This window comes from Puma concolor, chromosome A3 (assembly GCF_028749965.1).
Source record: "Puma concolor isolate L17-30 chromosome A3, mPumCon1.1.hap2, whole genome shotgun sequence".
Lineage (NCBI taxonomy): Eukaryota > Metazoa > Chordata > Mammalia > Carnivora > Felidae > Puma > Puma concolor.
In genome coordinates, this window is record NC_141669.1 from 118,202,191 (window position 1) to 118,221,685 (window position 19,495).

At 45.1% G+C, this 19,495-nt stretch overlaps 1 protein-coding gene across 4 annotated transcripts; it reads left to right on the top strand.

The window, feature by feature from the left end:
* The first annotated feature begins 1,544 nt into the window (after positions 1-1,544).
* Positions 1,545-19,199, top strand: AAR2 (AAR2 splicing factor). 4 transcript variants are annotated; one of them, XM_086702120.1, is made up of 4 exons: positions 1,545-1,593; positions 4,342-5,147; positions 8,497-8,726; positions 17,845-19,199. In XM_086702120.1, the coding sequence occupies exons 2-4, from the start codon at positions 4,391-4,393 to the stop codon at positions 18,010-18,012; spliced, it is 1,155 nt and encodes a 384-aa protein (XP_086558246.1). In that variant the 5' UTR covers positions 1,545-1,593; positions 4,342-4,390; the 3' UTR covers positions 18,013-19,199. The 4 variants fall into 4 exon arrangements, with proteins under 4 accessions (XP_086558246.1, XP_086558249.1, XP_086558247.1 ...); XM_086702123.1 differs by lacking the exon at positions 1,545-1,593 and adding an exon at positions 1,612-1,823; XM_086702121.1 differs by lacking the exon at positions 1,545-1,593 and adding an exon at positions 1,855-1,916.
* Positions 19,200-19,495: the final 296 nt, after the last annotated feature.

Consider the following 19,495-nt stretch of genomic DNA (forward strand, 5'->3'; position numbering starts at 1 on the left):
TCTGAAGACATTTCTGGTTGACACAACTGAGGGGGGTTACTGGCATCTAGTGGGTAGAGAATAGGGATGCTCTTAAACATCCTACAATGCACAGGACAGCTCCCACAACAAATAATTATCTGGTCTGAAATGTCAATAGTACCAAAGTTGAAAACCCTGATTCGGATGGAGATGTGACCCACAAGGTGGGATTCCAGGGCCACCGTCTGTAGCTTCCATGCCCATAATTCAGTGCCCTGGAGTGTCTGAGAAAACAGTGAGCTCAGCTGGAATGGGGAGCTCTGAGACCAGACTGTGGAGCTCAGCACCTAACACTGGGAATAAGGAAGCTCAGAGAGGGAGCTGAGTTTCTTCGTGCAGGAAATGGAACTGACACAACAGGCTGAGATTGACATGCATGACTGTGACTGATGAAGGCCATCTCTGGTTAATCCTGTAGCATCTTACTGTGATTAACCATGACCTCAAGGCCCAGTCTAGTCTGTAGCCCACTAAGAGATGAGTTTCGACTGAGACAGATTGGTGTGTCCAGCTGTCACTGAGGAAGTATGACAGGCTAGCTAAGCAGCAGCAGCACAGGGACAAGAATAGCCAGTCAGACCTTGGTTTGCATCCTAGCTCTGCCACTCTCCAGCTGTGTAACCTCTCTGAGCCTCAGTTTTCTCTTCTGTAAGTTGGGAATACTAATACCTACTTACTAGGGTTAATGTAAGGCTTAGAAGTCACATAAGAATGGCCTGCCCTATGGGTTTTGGACTTACCTAGCCAGCCCGCACAAGCACATAAGCCAATTCTTTGCAATAAATCTCTTAATATATATCTCCTATTGGTTCTGCCTCTTTGGTTGAACCCTGACTGATGCAACCACGCAGCACAGAGCTAGGCCCCCAAATAGAATCCATTTATTAATACTATAGTTAATTAAACTTGATCTATATCTACATCTTCATCTGTATGTATATCTAGTTATATATCCAGCTGAGACTTTGTGCCTGGCGCTTCCTACTCCGTTCCAGGGAAACAACAGAGACTAAGACTGTCGTTGCCTGCACCGCCTGAGGATACTGGGCGATTATGGCTGGAGGAGGGATCCATGTGGTGGCTACTGTGGCTGAGACTGGTTCCTCTCCACGCTGGGGGCTGGATTTCTGACAATCTGACAATCTCCTCTAGGGCCGAGTGTGGTTGGAAGCTGAAACTGGGTGATAATGGGCCAGAGGTGATACTCAGGTAGATACTGGCTGACCCGGACCATCCCTGAGCATCAGATTGTGGCTACTAGGCAGTCATAATCTTGACCCCAGCTTCAGCAACAATGACTGAGACCAAAGGACCAGTGCTGGTGGATGTATTTCTGGAGCAGGATATGCATAGTTTGGTGAAAGTTGTTACCCATGGCTCAGGAGCTGAAACGTGTAACTGAAAGTGGCAAAAGACGACATTTGATGGGGCGGAACCTGCAGCCGCGGACCGTTCTTCCCGAGACCAAGAGCTCTGCCGGGCCGCTTTCCCCGTCGCGCCCGTCCCGCGCCAAAGCGCGAGAACTTCCGGTGAGTTTCCCCGGTGTCTCAGAGTGGGGAGAGTCCGAAGCTGGTGAGTGCGGCGTCCTGGCCTGTTTTAACTCCTCTGCTTTCGTTGTCTGTGTGGCCCGGGCTCCCTCTTCCCGGCTCCGGATCGCGGAGTGCCCTGAAGTGGGATACCTCTCCGGGACGTACGCCTCCTGGTCTCTGGCCGGTGGTGGGACCCTGGTGGCTCTGCAGGCCTTTCTCCCTAAGAAACCGTCACCAGAGACACCGTCGCCACTACTTCCTGGGGCACCCGGGGTAACTTCGCGCTTTTTTCCCCTAACTTTAGAACTTGGGGGCCGGAGACTGTGGCCGCGTCCGACATGGTTATGTCCGACTCTGTAATTTTGGGTAAGGTATTTGCCCAAACCATCCCTTCGTTTCTCATCTACAAAATGGATATCATGTTTTCATTAAATAAATGCTTATCAAGCATCTTTTATGTGCTCGAGGTACAAAAAGGCTCAAGTCTCACGGAGCTGACAGCTGTGTATTAAACATAGGCAAATTTGCAGCCTGATAAATGAAATGGAAAGGTACAAGGTGCCTTGAGAGTGTATCACTGGATACCTGATCTAGCCCCGGGACATGGACTCAAGGAAGCTGGACTGAGGAAATGACAGTTGTGCTGAGATCAGAAAAATGATTTGAGGAATAGGGGAGGGAAGAGTTTTCTATGCAGAGCAGACTCCTGCTTGAGGGTCTAAAAGAGGCCCGTGTGGCTGATACAAAGAGCTTGCAGGGGTGGGGTGCGTGGTGTGAAACAGTCTGGAGGAGTTGCCAGGGACCAGGCAGCACAGACCTTGTAGGGTTTGTAGGTCACGGTAGGAATTCTGGTTTTCCAGGAGCCATATGAGAAGCCACTCAGATGACATTAAGTGTGGGTGGTGACATGCTTAGATTGGCACTTCAAAAAGTTCATTCTGGCTGTTGGATGGAGAGCGGATTGGAGGGGCAGGCACTCTTTGGGTGAGGGACAGGTAACTTGGAGTAAGGATGCGGTAGAGAGAAGCAGATGGATGTGACTTTCTGCATTCCAGGGCATTTTCTCTGTGCCAGGCCATGTGCCAGCTGCTGACGATACAGTGAGGAGAATTATGGGCTGGTGGAATTGGAATAAAGGAATGTCATTATGAAGGAGGAGCACACAGATGCCCCAAGGGAAAATGGCTAATTGATGAACAATTACTCTGAATGCAATAGCTCTTAATTTAGCAAGTATTTATTAATTCTGAATTCAGGGTTAGGAATAAGAAGGTGATGATGCAAATTAGTTAGCAGTGGCTTTCAGACTTTTGACTGTGACCTACAGTAACAAATGCATTTTACCTTATGACCAAAAGTACATACAAACACAAAAAAACTTCAGAAAACAGTTATTATCTTTGTTACTCATGATGCACTCTGATTTTTTTAATTCTGTTCCTTTCATTAAAAAAAAATTAATGTTGGTTGAAACTCTACATTGCTTTCTTGACCCATTAATGAGTTGTGATTTGCAGTTTGAGAAAAAAGTGCTGATTCAGAGTGAGAGTCCTTTGTAGTGGTTTTGGGTTAAGATGATAAAATATGCCCTTAACATTTTTGGAAACTGGTTGGTCTTCCTTTCCTCCCAGTTTAGTTTTAACATAAGAGTAAGAAAAATTAAACAGGCAGCTGGTTCTTCTGTTTGTGAAATTTGGGGGTCTTGTTTGTATATCTGGCTGGGTTAGAAGTGCCTAGAGGGCAGTGACTGTCCTACTCTGTGGATGTTTCACAGATTATTGTTTCACGCAAAGATCCTGGCATAGTGCAGGCGCTCGGTGATTACTTGCTGAATTGAATAGGTATCTTGGGACTAGAAGGTTAGATAATTGTTTGGATTAAATTAGTTCATGTTGAAACCATTCCTTATAAATACCACCCAGTCAGTATCTGCCTGCATACATGTTTTATCAGTATGGCCTCATGGATAGTTCAGAGGTGGCTAAAATAAGTGTTCTAAGCTCTTTCTCTTCTAAATACTGATCTTGGGCCAGCCACGCCACCTGAATCCATTCTGGGCAAGTGGTCCAGAGTTTCTGCTGACTGTGCACCCTTTGGGAAGTTGTTTAACTCCTTGGACAGTAGGGTTTTTATGTGTAAAATGGGAAGAGGAGGTTTGTGGCTGAAAAGCTCTCCACTTCCCAAACCTTTTGTGAATTTTAGATACTGAGCACTCACTTTCCACCTTTTGTCCATATCTGGGCCTTCCTTGTTGCTTATGAGAAATTGGGTATATCCTTCTCAAGTCCTTGGGACTCTTTAGCAATCGAGTTTAGGCAGAGGTGTAGTGTAAGACAATTTAGGCACAGTTATAGTTTCGAATAGACCACCCAGGCTTTCCCCACCTTCAGCCTCTGTTTTGTGTGTGTGTGTGTGTGTGTGTGTGTGTGTGTGTGTGTGTGAGAGAGAGAGAGAGAGAGAGAGAGAGAGAGAGAGAGAGAGAGAGAGATGTGAGAGCAGATCCTGAGTGGACAGTGGGAAGAATACTGGCCTGGAGGACAGGGTACCTAAGTTCTAATTTGTGAGACCTTGAGCATGTCACTTCTTGATGTCTTTCTAGCTGTGAAGTGAGTGTTCTTGCTCATTAAAACACAAAATCCTCTTTCTCTGTGAGTCTTATTTTCCTCATTGGTAAAACTGATTAAGGTTTGTGGTGAAGATTAAAGGAGATAATTATGTCAAGGGTCTGATTCAATCTGGCACATGGAGAATCCTCAGCAAATGATGAACTCTGATTTCTTTCTTTTTTCAGTTCTGTAAGACAAGAAGGGTTGTTCTTTTGGTCACGTACCACTGGTCTCATGGCTGCCATGCAGATGGATCCTGAGCTTGCCAAGCGCCTCTTCTTTGAAGGGGCCACTGTGGTCATCCTGAATATGCCCAAGGGGACAGAGTTTGGCATTGACTACAACTCCTGGGAGGTGGGGCCCAAGTTCCGGGGCGTGAAGATGATCCCACCAGGCATCCACTTCCTCCACTATAGCTCTGTGGACAAGGCCAATCCCAGGGAGGTGGGGCCTCGTATGGGCTTTTTCCTTAGCCTGCAGCAGCGGGGGCTGATGGTCCTGCGCTGGAATGCAATTCGAGAAGAGGTAGACCTGTCCCCAGCCCCAGAGGCTGAGGTGGAGGCCATGAGGGCCAACCTCCAGGAGCTGGACCAATTCCTGGGACCTTACCCATATGCCACACTCAAGAAGTGGATCTCACTCACCAACTTCATCAGTGAGGCCACAATGGAGAAGCTGCAGCCTGAGAGCCGACAGATCTGTGCCTTCTCAGAGGTGCTTCCTGTGCTGTCCATGAAGCACACTAAGGACCGGATAAAGCAGAATCTACCTCGCTGCGGCACTGAGTGCAAAAGCTACCAGGAGGGCCTGGCCCGGCTGCCAGAGATGAAGCCCAGAGCCGGCACAGAGATCCGCTTCTCAGAGCTGCCCACACAGACATACCCGGCAGGTGCCACACCAGCAGAGATAACCAGGCACAGCATGGACTTGAGTTATGCCTTGGAGACTGTGCTCAGCAAGCAATTCCCCAGCAGCCCCCAGGATGTGCTAGGTGAGGAGGGACGAGACTCTTTGGGAGTGGGCCAGGGGAAAAGTGTATGGTAGAGGGCTTTAGAGTAAGGGCTGCATCTTGGACTATCTAGTCCAGTGGTTCCTAAACTTGGCTAAGGAAGCAGTCTCACCCAGTCCCCCTGGGGACTGATTCAAGAGATCTGGAGTGGAGCAATACCTGTCTGTCTGTCTGTCTATATAGTAAGCAAGCACCATAGGTGAACCTGATGCAGCCAATCCTGTGTTTGGGAGCCACTGATGTGGCCCAGCCCCTCATTTTACAGATTGAGGTTCACAGATGGAAAGGATTTGGCCAACTATGTGGTTGAAATGAGACCAGAGCCCAGGGCTCTGGGTTCCCATCTGCCTCCTCAGTTCGCTCCTGATTCTCTCAAGGTGTTGGTCTCTCCACTGGCTTAGACCAGGATGGCGATTTAAAAAAAAAAATTTTTTTTTAATGTTTATTTATTTTTGAGACAGAGAGAGATAGAGTGTGAGTGGGGGAGGGGCAGAGAGAGGGGGAGACACAGAATCTGAAGGAGGCTCCAGGCTCCAAGCTGTCAGCACAGAGCCCGACGTGGGGCTTGAACTCACAAACTGTGAGATCATGACCTGAGCCGAAGCCAGGCACCCAACCGACTGAGCCACCTAGGAGCCCCCAGGATGGCGATTTTTAAAAAATTTTTATTGCCTTTCTCCCTTAGTGCAAAAATAATATATGGTCATCAGAGAAGCAAAACAAAAATTCACTCCCAATTCCCACCATCTAGAAATAACCTTTTTTACATTTTGGTGTATTAACTTTTTGTCTTTTATATATGTATGTATCTATGTGCAGTATTTCATTTGAGTCTCTGTATATTTCTATGAATTTCCTTTTAGTTTTTTTTTTCTTCTACTTAATTATATGTGTTTGTGTGTATATATGATTTTTTACAAAAACAAGATTACAGTATATTATTTTGTTATTTTATAATCTGCTTTAATATAAACATTTTTCTATGTCATTGAAACAGTCCCTCTAATGTGGCTGCTTATGTGCCATAGTTATTGAACTAACCCTCTGTTGATGGACCTTTAAGATGTCCCTATTTTCTCTATTGTGTCATCTAGTGAACATCCTTGTGTGTACTTAGACATACATTTAGGGTTGAAATTGTTCAAAAAACTTTCTTTAACGGTTATTTTTGAGAGAGAGAGAGAGAGAGCGAGCGAGCATGAGTGGGGAAGAGGCAGAGAGAGAGGGAGACACAGAATCCGAAGCAGTCTCCAGGCTCCGAGCTGTCAGCAGAGCCCAACACGGGGCTCAAACTCACAAACCATGAGCCAAAGTCGGATTCACAACTGACTGAGCCACCCAGGTGCCCCCAGGGCTGAAATTGTTGATCAGAGGGAGCATGTTGCCAGCTGGGGTGAGGCTGTTGTGTATCACCTCTGAAATGGCAATTTAGCAAAGACTGCATGGTTGGAGAACGATGTCTTGTTTCAATTTATATTTCTTTGATTGCTAGTGACAACAAACATTTGTCACACCTTTAACAGCTATTTATATTTTTTCTTTTACAAATTGTCCAGGTATTTGCCTATTTTTCTGTTGGAAGATCAATGAGAAATTTGAATATAGGGTCCTCTATATCATTGGCTCGCTGATGAAAGGGCATGTTTTAATGGGTGCATCTTAATGCATTACACAGTATTATCGTTTAATAAGTAACAGTTGAAATTCTGGCTTAGAAATGAACAGAAATCCTGTTTTCTACCTCTTAAACATTTTAGTTCTTCACAGTAATCTTGTGAAGGGTCTGTTGCAGGGATAACTATATCTTCCTGACAGCTCCTTGAAATTATTTCTGATCTCATAATTTAATTTTAGACTAGGCCAGAAATGCATGAATTCAAGTAAGTGCCCTAAATTCAGAGAATAAGCTCCTATTTCCAAAACTAACCAGGTAAAGCCAACTGTAGAAGCAAATCATTAACCTCAATCGTACAAAGAAAATTTGTGTCTTGAAAATATCAGTCAACATCTAATATCTGGACCAGGCAGCTAGTCAAACTCAGTTCCACAAGCCTAGGAATAGGGTACTAGTTTTTCAGGTCTCTGGAGGGAACAGAGATCAAACAGCATGCATTTAAAGAGGTACTTGGTGTTGAGTGCATCTGTTCTTTGTATGGCCCACATATAGGTATAACACCACAGAAGCCCTCATTAAATTTGAAGCCAGAGAGAATGTCTCTCATCAGCAACAGTATATCTTGGCAACGAGAGACCCAGTTGCTTGCCCAAGGACAGTGGCTTCTGGATCATCAGGTCTCTTTGTTTGAGACAGGCATCTGGTGGAAATGTGGGAATAATAATAGCCGATATTTCTTGAGTGCTCCTTTGTGCCAGGCATTATTCTAAATGCTTTACATGTACTATACTGATTCATTTAATCTTCACCACAGCCCTCAATTAAGGAAATTGAGGTATAAACAGATTGAGTAACTTGCCCAAGGTCAGACAGCTGTGAAGGGTAGAGCTGAGATTTGAACTCAGGTAGTTTGTTTCCAGAGCTGGTGCTATTTAGCCACAAAGCTGTTCATAGAGATCCAATTACAGAGCCCTGTGGGTAAGCAATTGCAAGTGATTTTGGCTGGCAGGCTAAGCCTGGAACAAATACTCACGAATTTTCCTCTTCTGGGGGGCTCTGGAACTGTTGTCACCCGATAGGAAATCTGTTTTATCTTTCTGTTGTTCCCACTGGCAAGCATTGGATGTGTGACCTTGGGCAAGTCCCTTGACTTCATCTGCAAAATGAGACAAGTACCACTTTCCCTGAACACCTTCTGGAGTTGCACTGAGGATTACATGGTGTAGTACAGCATTTCCCCGGTGCTGGAACAGACCATCTGCATCAGAATCACCCGGGGAGCTTTTTCGAGCTACAGATAGTGACGCTTCATCATCTGTCCTCAACCAGGATCTCCGTGGGTGCAGCTTGGGCAGCTTCATCTTTAATCAGCTCTCCTAGTAATTCTGCTGGGCAGTCAAGTTTGGGATCTGCCTGGCATAATATGCATGAGCACATTTGGTAAACTTCTTAAGTGCCAGGCATATATTAGGTGTACTTCTTTTGTAGTCTGATTTTACAAAACCACAGTTTGGTTTTTCGTGGCTTGAGTTTATAGCAGTTCAGCAAACTTTTACTGAGCATCTGCTCAGTGCAAAACCCCACCTAGTAAGAGTGCTCTGCAGGGGTGCCAGGATACAAGGCCACCACCCATTGCTGAGGGCCAGTAGACTTGGCGGCCTTGTACATTCAGCCGGCACTCCACCATCTCAGGATCATTCTCTCTGTGCCTTTCAGGTGAACTCCAGTTTGCATTTGTATGCTTCCTCTTGGGGAATGTGTATGAGGCATTTGAGCACTGGAAGCGGCTCCTTAATCTCCTGTGCCGGTCCGAAGAAGCCATGGTGAAGCACCACACCCTCTACATCAACCTCATCTCCATCCTGTACCACCAGCTCGGCGAGATCCCCGCTGACTTCTTTGTGGACATTGTCTCCCAGAACAACTTCCTCACCAGCACCTTACAGGTGAGCCATCTTTTGGCTGACACCCATGGGGGTCAGAATTAAGGCTAGGATGGGTGAAAGCATCCTGGGAAGGTTACTCTTTTGTTTCAGTTACCTAACCTCGGGCTGTTTCCTGGTTCTCTCCTCTACTCAGTTGTGAGTTCCTTGATGCCAGAGACCCTCTGTCTGTACCACCATTTCCCTGACTTGCTCCTAGAGTGCCACACAGTGGGGTACTTGGCATTTGAATAACTTCCACCTCTATGAGTTATTCAGCTCAAAACTGTAGCCATAAGTTGGTACTACCCAGTAGGACAGAGTTTTGAAGCTTGTTATTTCCAGGGAAACATCTGCAGCTCCTTAGATCTCATTTAAGCATTAAAGTAACTTTGATTTCCTGTTCAAACAAAACGTGCCAGTTTCTGCAGAGATTCTCTGACCGAAAAAGTGAAATTTGCTTTTAACTTGGCAATTAAATTTTCATTAAGAGTGATAATTAGGGAAGAAGCTTCAAACAACTTACAATCTTCATCCTGTGCTATTTCCTCCCTTTGCAAATAGATTAGCTTCCTTTATGTTCTTGGGACAGCCTCTGTCACTCACATTTTGTAAGTTTCTCAAGTGTAGAAGATGCAGAAGCTGTCAATTTCCATACTTTTGTTCCCTGAGCTGCTTTTTTCTCCCTGTGTGTGATACCACTATGAGGCCCACTCCTTACAAGGTGGCTATTCACTAACCTCCCACACCCACCCAGGGTGAGAGAAGGAACGAACTTTCAGGGAATGCCTGTTGAGTATCAGGCATCATGGTTATCATGCTTCTTGGATTCCCTCATTTAATCTCTCCCAAGCCCTTCAAGGAAGGGAGGATTATTTCCTGTTTACAAGTGAGAACATTGAGACTCGAAAGATTAAGTCATTTATATAAGGTCACAGAGCTGGTAAGTGGTAGAGTCGGGATCTGAAACCAGGCCTGAGTCTTGTGCTTATGCCCCTAGGTACTGCATATGACGTAGATCCCCCCAGTAAGGATTCTTGATTGACATTAGTGGAAATACCACCAGGGGCTTGTTTCTCAGGTAGTGGACACTTTTCGAGAAAAAAACATACTGTTGGAAGAATCCCTGTGAGCAGGCAGCTGACAAAACTCTGGCGGTTGGAAGACTTGTGTAGACCATGGGGACAAGTTGGTCAGCTGATGGTTTGAGCCTGGCGTATTCTACTTCAGAAGAGTTCTAAAACTGCTCTTTTACTGGCTATTGATATAACAGAGGAATTAAATCCCTTCATCTTTCCTCCTAAGGGGAAATTCCGCCCCCCCCCCCCCCACCAAAGTTATTGGGTTGTGTGAGCCAGTAACTGATGAGGGGTGAGAGGGGGCATCCGCTTGCTAACTTGCCTCTGGCAGTGGCCCATGGGAATGACGTGCTACCCTTGTGATGTGCGTTAATGCTGTCACACAAACATAGGAGGGCCACACTGTGTCATTGGCTGTCCTGACCATTGTCAGCACAACCGACAGCTGAGCTCTAATTACTGACGCTGTGTTGCCAACAATGATTTATGAAGCAGAGAGGACCCAGATGGGTTGCTAGATGCCCAAGTGGAGTGTGCAAAGCTGATGGAAGAATTCTGTCTTTGGACTTTTCACCAAGAACATTTGATGTTCATTTTTTAGAAAAATCCAGGACAGGTGCCTTTAAAAAAATAAATCAACACATATTTTTGAGCATCCTGCCTTTATATACAACACTCTGCTGAAGGCGTTGAGGGTTACATATATTAGTTAGTCAGGGTTCCTGCCCTTGAGGGGTTTATTCATTGATTTAGCAGGTATTTGCTGAGCATGTGCTATATTCAAGGCCCTGTTGTAGAACTGGGAATAGAACTTTGAACAAGACAGAGTCCCTGACGTGGGAAAGTAAACAAATGAATTGACTCAAGTCCCTCCAGACAGCATTGTTTAGAAGGCTGTCATGCCCTAGTACCATTTTCCTGAGGCAGGCCTTGAGACCTGTGTGGTCTCATCTAGACTGCATCAGTCTGTCAGCTCCCACGCCAACCCTGGTCAGTCCACCCATGTCTCATGCTGCATCCTGAGTTGCTTCTCTGACATGCGGACATGATCCTACTTCTCTGCATCTCCTTGTTTCCTAGAAAGTTCAAAGCCCAAGCATAGGTCACAAGGCCCATTCTGATCTGGCTCCTGACCTGTTCTCCAGCTTCTCCTTCCTCTCCCTACTTCCCCCATGTCAACTCTAGCAATAGTGGTCTCCCTGCACATTCCCACGTATGCCATGCTATTTCAGGCCTTTTTTTTTTTTCCCCCGATGGCACAAAACACATAACATGAGATCTACCCTTTTAACACATTTTTAAGTTTACAGTACAGTATTGGTAACTATAAGCACAGCAGATCTCTAGAACTTTTTCATTTGGCACGACTGAAACTTTATGCCCATGTTTCATGCCTTCTTAACTGAACATGATTTTTGTTCTACCCGATGTGGACTTGTTCATCCTATAAGATGCCCTCAAGGCGTTTCTCTGTGAAGCCATCCCCGATCTCTCTCCTTTACATATTATTAGCCTACTTTGGACGTGTTGCTATTATATTGCACAGGCCGTGCATGCTGAAATGTGTACGTTGTCTGCCTGACTTCCCCACTAAGCTGTGAACTTTTATCCAAAGCCTGTTTGTTGTTCATCTGGTTATTTTCAACACCTAGTCAAGGCCTAGCATTTCTCTCACTTTGTGTAATTGGATGTTTTTAGATGGATGGAATGCATCAATCATGTGGTAGTGTAAATAGATGCCTCTAATATGATGGGTATAAACAGTGCAGTGAGATCAAAGGGCAGTATAAGCATCATAAAGGAATTGGTTGATTAAGACTGGGGTTGCAATATGAGGAGGTAGAGGATCAGCAGTGGCTGTGAAAGGAGGCATTTAACCATGTGTTGGAAGGATGAGTGAGATTTCAAGAGGCACACTGTAGAAAAGGATATTATAATACCTTTTTTTTTTTAATTTTTAACGTTTATTTATTTTTGAGACAGAGAGAGACAGAGCATGAATGGGGGAGGGTCAGAGAGAGAGGGAGACACAGAATCCGAAACAGGCTCCAGGCTCTGAGCAGTCAGCACAGAGCCCGACATGGGGCTCGAACCCACGAACCATGAGATCATGACCTGAGCCGAAGTCGGACGCTCAACCGACTGAGCCACCCAGGCGCCTCCCCCCTTTTTTTTTTTTTAAATGGAGAGTTAACATTGGTACCATCTTGGCAGTGAGAATCCAGTCCCCCCACACAGACGCACTCACTCAGGGTGTGTATGAGTGAATGAATCAGTCCATGAAAGCCTTCCTCAGCCAGCCGCCTGCTCTGCCCCCAGGTAGTCAAGTAAGTGGAACTGGCTTTCTTACTTAGGAACTTAAATGCTACTACCCACGGAGAGGGACTGGTGTTTGTATGTGTAAGCACTTAAAGGCTGCCACATTAGCTGGTATAAAATTAGCCACGTAATGGCCTCTGTCATTAGAGGCCCTTTTGAATAGATGCCACTGATTTTTATAAATCCCATGGATTTAGGTTGAATAAAAATTATTTGTTTTACAAAAATAGATACAGTTTTTTTCTTTTATTAAAAGCAACTTGAGTCACCATAATTTGTTTAAAACCAATGAAAGGATAATCTGAATTTAATAGTGTGTTAGAAAGTGAGTTATGTACAAAATAAGGATTCTCGTTGCTGATTGCATAGCATTTGGGCATATAGTCACGTAACCTGTTTTTTAAAATACTTTTAGTCACAGTAGGCCACCTATGCTTTCCAGCTTCATTTCTTGCCAATATTCTAAATGCCAGTGTCCATCTTTAACTCTTGATGGAAAACACTGGCTCTGACAATGATGTCTATAGTATTCTTATCACAGCACCAGCCATGATCAATTTCATCTACCTGCTCGTACACCTCCTGCTACCAGCTATCCCTTTGTCACATTTATTGTGTGCATTATCTCATTTAGCCTTCACAACAATGTTCGGAGTTAAGTGTGTAATTTCACTTTATGGTGAGGAAACGGGATCAGAGAGGTCACATCATCTTGCCCAAGATCACCAGAGCTAGTGGATAGCAAGGCTGCGTTTTGATTCTGAAGCCTATGGTGGGTTCCCATTTATTAGCCCCAGATGAAACATCCCAAAGTCTTTAAAGTGACGTCAGAAGACATGATTCCTGCTGCTTTTTACTGCTGGTAATCATTGTGAAATGATAGTTTTGCTTTTAAGACCACTTTCTTCTTCTGCAGGTGGAAAGAGAATGTTCTACCTCTGGCTAGTTTCATTCTAAGTTGAGTAATCATTTGGGAATTGAAAAATTAGGAAATTTCATCTTTTTTGTCTGTCCAAAAAATAGGATAAGATAGTGACTCAGCGACCCACCTTGATATTTTGAATTTCTCAAGGTGACCTGACTGAACTCAATTTATTTAACTTGGGTTTAAAAGGAGGCTCTCACATTTCTGATTTAAGTTATTTACAATTTTAGAATATATAGACTTAATGATGAAAATATGAATACCTTTTTCTATATTTAAAGAAAAATACCCAAGGGCTGTGCTTTTATTGTATTTTATTTTATTTTATTTTTGTTGGGGTTTGCTTTTAGTTTTAGATAAATGCAGTTTTTTGTCAAGTGTTATCCTTTTTCAGAAATATTTTTTAAATATCCAGGATTAATCTTCCGATATTAAGATGATTCATTTCTCAGTGATGTTAAGTGTTTATTTGATTTCACTTTAATTAAAGTAAAACAAATAGATCATTATTAAATGTTCTGAAGAAACCATAAAATTAATCTAAAAACAAGAGAATCAAAGTAAATTCTTACTTGAAAACTAGGTACTGTCTATACATCTCCTTTTCTGAATCATGGGTTTTTTAAATATTAAGTTTGTTAACTACATGGGCAAAAATAGACCATTGGATGCCAGGGGCTTGGGTAGGGGGAGGGTTTGACCACTAAAGAGCAGCACAAGGGAGTTTCTTGGAGTGACAAGACTATTCAGTATTCTGATTATGATGGTGTGTGGGCCTCAGACTCGTAACACTGAATACCGAAAGAGAAAAACTAATACTTACCTTGATTATATTATACAGTGGTTGCATGGGTGTACACATTTGTCAAAACTAATTGAACACTTAAAATGGGTGAATTTAGTTGTATGTAAATTATACCTCAGTAAAGTTGCTTTTTAAAAAAAGTCCCTGGCTCCCCATAGGGCAGTGCTGAAAATACTACTAATATATTAAGTCTGTGTCGAGACAAAAAGAAGGTCTCGGTAGGGAGAAAGGATTGAGGTTTCTCTACTTGGACTGGATTTCGCTCAACATTTATTAACTTGCTCAGTGTTTATCACCATTCTCATCTGTACAGTGGGAATAACAATTTCCTGGCCTCCTACCTCCCAGGTTTGTAGTGTCCAGGCTTGTAAAGATTAAATTGACAAGTTCTTTAAAAAGGACAAAGCACTTTTTAAATTAGAAGCCTTATTTTTCAGACAGAAGCCTTCTCTTATACCTGCCTCTGGTTGATTTTACTCCCCGGCACCGTTTGAGAGATGGTTGAGAAGGATGAATGATGAGTATGAGCCCAGCCTGTTTGGACCTGTCCCTCTTGGCCATTGCCAAATGCAGGGCAGCCCCTGCATCTCATTCATATCTGTTCAGTGAACATCCTGTGGGCCCTAACTCTATGCCAGGCCCTGGGCGATACGCTATGTGGAACACATTGAGAATAAAGACTCATCCTCTACCCATAAAGAGCACAGATCACTGTGATACAAGCACAGTGTGAGAAATGCTATAAGGAAGGCTCAGGCCCAGTGTGAGGGGAACAGAAGCTGGAGCAGTTCATTTCAGCTTGGGCTTTTATAAGAGGCATGTCACAAGGAGGTAGCTTGTGAGCTGGTGGCATTCAGGGGCCACCTCCTCCCCAGGATGAGTCCTTTATGTTGTGCAGCACCATCACATAATTATTGAGCAATTAGTTGGTACCAAGGACTGCAAAAGTGAACCAAAAATGGATTTTCATAGAACCTGTGGTCTTCATTTTTTTGCTCATTAAACACTGTTATGTCAGACTCCGTGCCAGGAGTGTGGTATGCAGTAGCCGAGAGTCACTGCTTTGGAGTGGCTCCTTGTCTCTTGGGAGAGCTCAACAGCAAATGGACTGTTACCTAACTGAAATTGAGGCTATGTTCGTGGTAACCCTGGCTGGGCTCTGGAGGAGCATAAAGGAGCACCTGTTCCATCCTTGGTCTGGGAAGACATACTAAAGGAGGTGATGTCTGAGCTGGACCTGACCTGAGTCACTAGTGGAAATTAGTAGGTGAAGAAGGTGAAAGTTGGGGTGGAAGGGTAGTCTAAGCAGAGGAAAAAGCATGTGTGTGTAGAGAGGCACAGAAGAGGCAATAGAGTATGTTTGGCAGCTGCTCAATGTGGCTGGAGGGGCAGGGCTGTGTGGAGAGGGGTACAGTTTACTGTGTAAGAAGAGGAACAGGAAGAGGCTTTAGCAAATTCAGCCAGCAGCCTCCCCAGGACCTTGGGGCACACCCAAGGGTATGCAGGGCCTCCAGAGCTAATGCTGCTTGAAATGAGGCTTCTCTGCTTCCCGTACAGGGGCCCCTCCCTAGAGTTCAGCCGGGCTCCACGTTCAGCACTCCAGGGCAAGCTCCATTAGCTGCCTATAGACAGGCGGCCGGTTTCCCTGCTGCTCTCCCACCACCAAGCTCACACAACCCCTCTAATTAGTTATTGATCTGTTTTGTTGTGGCTTTGCTTCCCGCTCCTGTATTTAGTCGATTCCCAAGTTAATGAAACCAAATTCTGTAACCCCCACGCATGCTTCTGCACATACTCCCCTCCGCCCCAACCTCAGTCACTTCTGTCCTTGCTACCACTCCAACAAAATGGATCCAAACAGAGACCGCTAAAATGAGCTTCACTCCTGCTAATAGGCAGTGGAGAAGCAGGTGTCCCTGGAATCAGATGTAGAGTACACCTGTTAATTTTATCAGGTCAAGGCTCCTGGAGATGAGATTCCTTCCATGGTGGAATGTGGGCTGGCCACAGCACTAGACTGATGTGGAACAAAGAGCTTCTCCCACCTTCATGCTCCTGTGTCTGTAGGGTAGTCTGGAAAAAACTACCCTTTCCCTTCTGCGCGGTTTTTATCCAGTCATTTAACTCCTCTTTGCCTCCATTTCCATAAAATAGGCATTCTGGTGTGTCTTTCCAGGGCATTGTGAGGATCTGTTGGGATATTCTGAAACTTCTTTGAAAACAGTAAAATGATATGAGAAAGAGTAATGAGTTTGCTGTTACTCTTAGAAGTAATTGGGATCCAGGAAAATCACATGTAGAGAAAATTACTGTTCTGCCCCCTACCCATGGTTATATCAGATGAAACCGAATTAAAAAGAACATCAAAACAAGGGATTAATATCCAGAATATATAAAGAACTACAGTAACTCAACAATAACAAAAACCTGACTAAAACTGGACAAAGGACTTAAGTAGACATTTCTCCAAAGAAGACATACAGATGGCCAGTACATCTACATGAAAAGGTGCTTAACATCACTGCCCATTAGGGAAATGCAGATTAAGACTGCGGTGAGATACCACTTCATACCCATTACGGTGGCTATTACTAAAAAATAATGGGGGCACTTGGGTGGCTCAGTCGGTTGAGTGTCCGACTTGGGCTCAGGTCATGATCTCACAGCTCATAAGTTCGAGCCCTGCGTCAGGCTCTGTGCTGACAGCTCAGAACCTGGAGCCTGCTTCAGATTCTGTGTCTCGCTCTCTCTCTCTCTGCCCCTCTCCCACTCTGTCTCTCTTTCAAAATAAATAAAAAAATTTTTTAATAAGAAAAAATAACAGATCTTGGCAATGATGTGAAGAAATTAGAACCCTTGTTCATTGCTAATGGTAATGTGAACCGGTGCAGCCCCTGTAGAAAACATATGGTGGTTCCTCAAAACATTAAGCAGAATTACCTCATGATCCAGAAATTCCACTTCTAGGTTTATACCCCCCAAAATTAAAAGCAGGGACTCCTGTCATGTCACAGTAGCATTATTTATAATAGCCAGAAAGTAGAAACAACCCACATGGTCATTGACAGGTGAATGGGAAACATAATGTATATGCATACAATGGAGTATCAGCCTTATAAAGGGAGAAAATTTGGATGCGTGCTACAACATGAATGAACTTTGAGGACATTTCATGCTAAGTGAAATAAGCCAGGCACAAGAGGACAAGTACTGTATGATTCCACTTGTACAAGGTACCTAGAGCAGACAAGTTCATGGAGACAGAAGGCAAAGGGTGACTTCCGGGGGCTGGGGGAGGGGCAATGCGGAGTTAGTGTTTAATGGGTACAGAGTATCATTTGGGGGGGGATGAACAAATTCTGAAGATGGATGGTGGTGATGGTTATATAGCAATGTGAACGTAGTTAATGCCACTAAATTGTACACTTAAAAATGGTCAAAATGGTAAATATCATGTGTATTAGTTTTTCAAACGATAATGTAAAAAATGGTTAAATTGGTAGGTTTTGTGTTACGTGTGTGTTACCACAGTTTCAAGAGAAGAACCTCAAAGACAACTTTCAAAGGGAATAGAAACCTCAGTCTGGCAGCCTGTGGCCCATGTAGATTAGAGCAGCGGTTCCACCTCGTTGGCATTGGGCCTGTGACTTTATGGACACAGGGGCTTGCTTATAAGCCCTCCAAGCCTTTCTTGATACCAGCTGGTGTAGTTATTGTCCAGGTGCCCAGGAGAGCACCTCAGGGGACCAGGCCTGGGTGATGGCCCCACTGGCCTTACTCTCAATGGGGCATCTCTGCCCAAGATAGTAATTTTCCATTCTAGTCCTGCCCCAGCTTCTCAGCTGGGTTTGGACCTTCTTTCTTGGTTTGGGGGGAGCACAGCAGGTGGCCTGGGCCTGTGCCAGCAGCAGCTGATCCACCCGCCCCAGAGAGCTGAACACCATGAGGAAATTTCCACAGCTTTCTCGGCCCCCACTGTGTTCTCAGGAGTGACTTATCCTCTGTTCTCTGTAGGTTTTCTTTTCCTCCGCCTGCAGCGTTGCCGTGGATGCCACCCTGAGGCAGAAAGCTGAAAAGTTCCAAGCTCACCTGACCAAGAAGTTTCGGTGGGACTTTGAGGCAGAGCCAGAGGACTGTGCCCCGGTGGTGGTGGAGCTCCCTGAGGGTGTGGAGACTGGCTAACGGGGAATACTGTCAGCCAGGGGAGGCCCCTTCCCACACAGCTGCAGTCCTGGCCTCTCCATTCATCCCTTCCTACCGGGACCTGTAGGGGTAGTGGCCCCACCAGGTTCTGCAAAGTTAGAGCCAGAATTCCCTCTTTTACCAGTAAATAAGTTTCTTCAGTACCAAAGAGGCTATGTGCATCCTGAGGGCACATTCATGGGCTCCCATCAGCCTGGCCATGGGACTAACCTAACTGAATTCTAAATGGGCTCTTATAGAAGCTCTCGGGAGAGACCTGCCTCAGCAGCACCCTACTTCATTCTGAATGAGAAGAATGTGAGCCAAAAACCCAAGAGAACTGATAACTCATTCCATAGGATGGTTAGAAAACAAGACACCCTGGACTGCACAGGGTCTGAGATATCCGTTGGTGACTTTAAAAGTTAACTAGAAGTTCCTAGGGAAATGAGCTAGAATTTCTGTCTGTCCCTTGTTGAATGGGAACATGTCACAGAAAACACAGGCCTGTGACCACTCAGGAGCTCCAGATTGGGAGGGGGAACCCAGAAGACAGGTGGGTTGAGTCTGACGAGTGGTCAGCTTTTGCTTTCTCCGTCAACATCCCTTCCTCCTGTCCAGAGGTCCCAGTGGGTAATCATCCAAGACTGTTGTGGCCCCTGACCTCAGGGGCCTTGCTGATGCCACGTTCCTCTCTTCCATTCCACTCTGAGGCCTCAGTCCCAGAAGTGGGACTTGGCAGCCCCTCTGTACATCCCCATTCCTCACCAGAGCCACCATGACTATTTCTGATGACCTGGAGATTCAACAACAAAGAGGAAGGTTCTTGCTCAGAATAGGCTTCTTTGGCCCTGCTGAAGTTCTCTGTCTGTGTTCAGAGTTCTGGAGATGACCTGACCCACCTGGATCTTCCCAGTCCTGCTGTGGAGCTGTCAGCCACAGAAGTAATGATGCTCCCATTCCCTTGGAGTCCTGAGGGTGTACCCACATACATGGGTCCTGCCACCCTGACCTCAAACCGTTGTACTACGATCAGAATCCCTGCGCCATTCTTTTCCAAGGCTGCGGCTCATACCAGGTTTCTGAATGAGAATCCGTGCTGGTTAAGACTTTTGGTTCCATTTGTTTCCTTGGAGATGTTTTTCCAAGAGCATAACATACATTAAAGTCTTTGAGTTGAGATTAAATCCCCTTGTGTGAGTCTCTCTTGCAGTTAATTTGCCCAGTTCTCAGCTGCCAGGCCACTGTCCATAGACCCACATCTCCCTACTGAGCACCAGGAGACTGCCCAACATCTTCAGTCTCTGGAGGAGGCAAGCAGCCAGCTTTGCCTGCTGTGACCAGTGGGGCTTCCAAGATAGGCATACCTGAAAGGATCGAGGCCCTGTAGCTTTATAATAACCAGAAGTTCCTCCTTGTGTGAATTTGCTATTCTCTTCCACCCGAAGCCCACTCATCAGAACTACCTGGGGAGCTTGTTAAA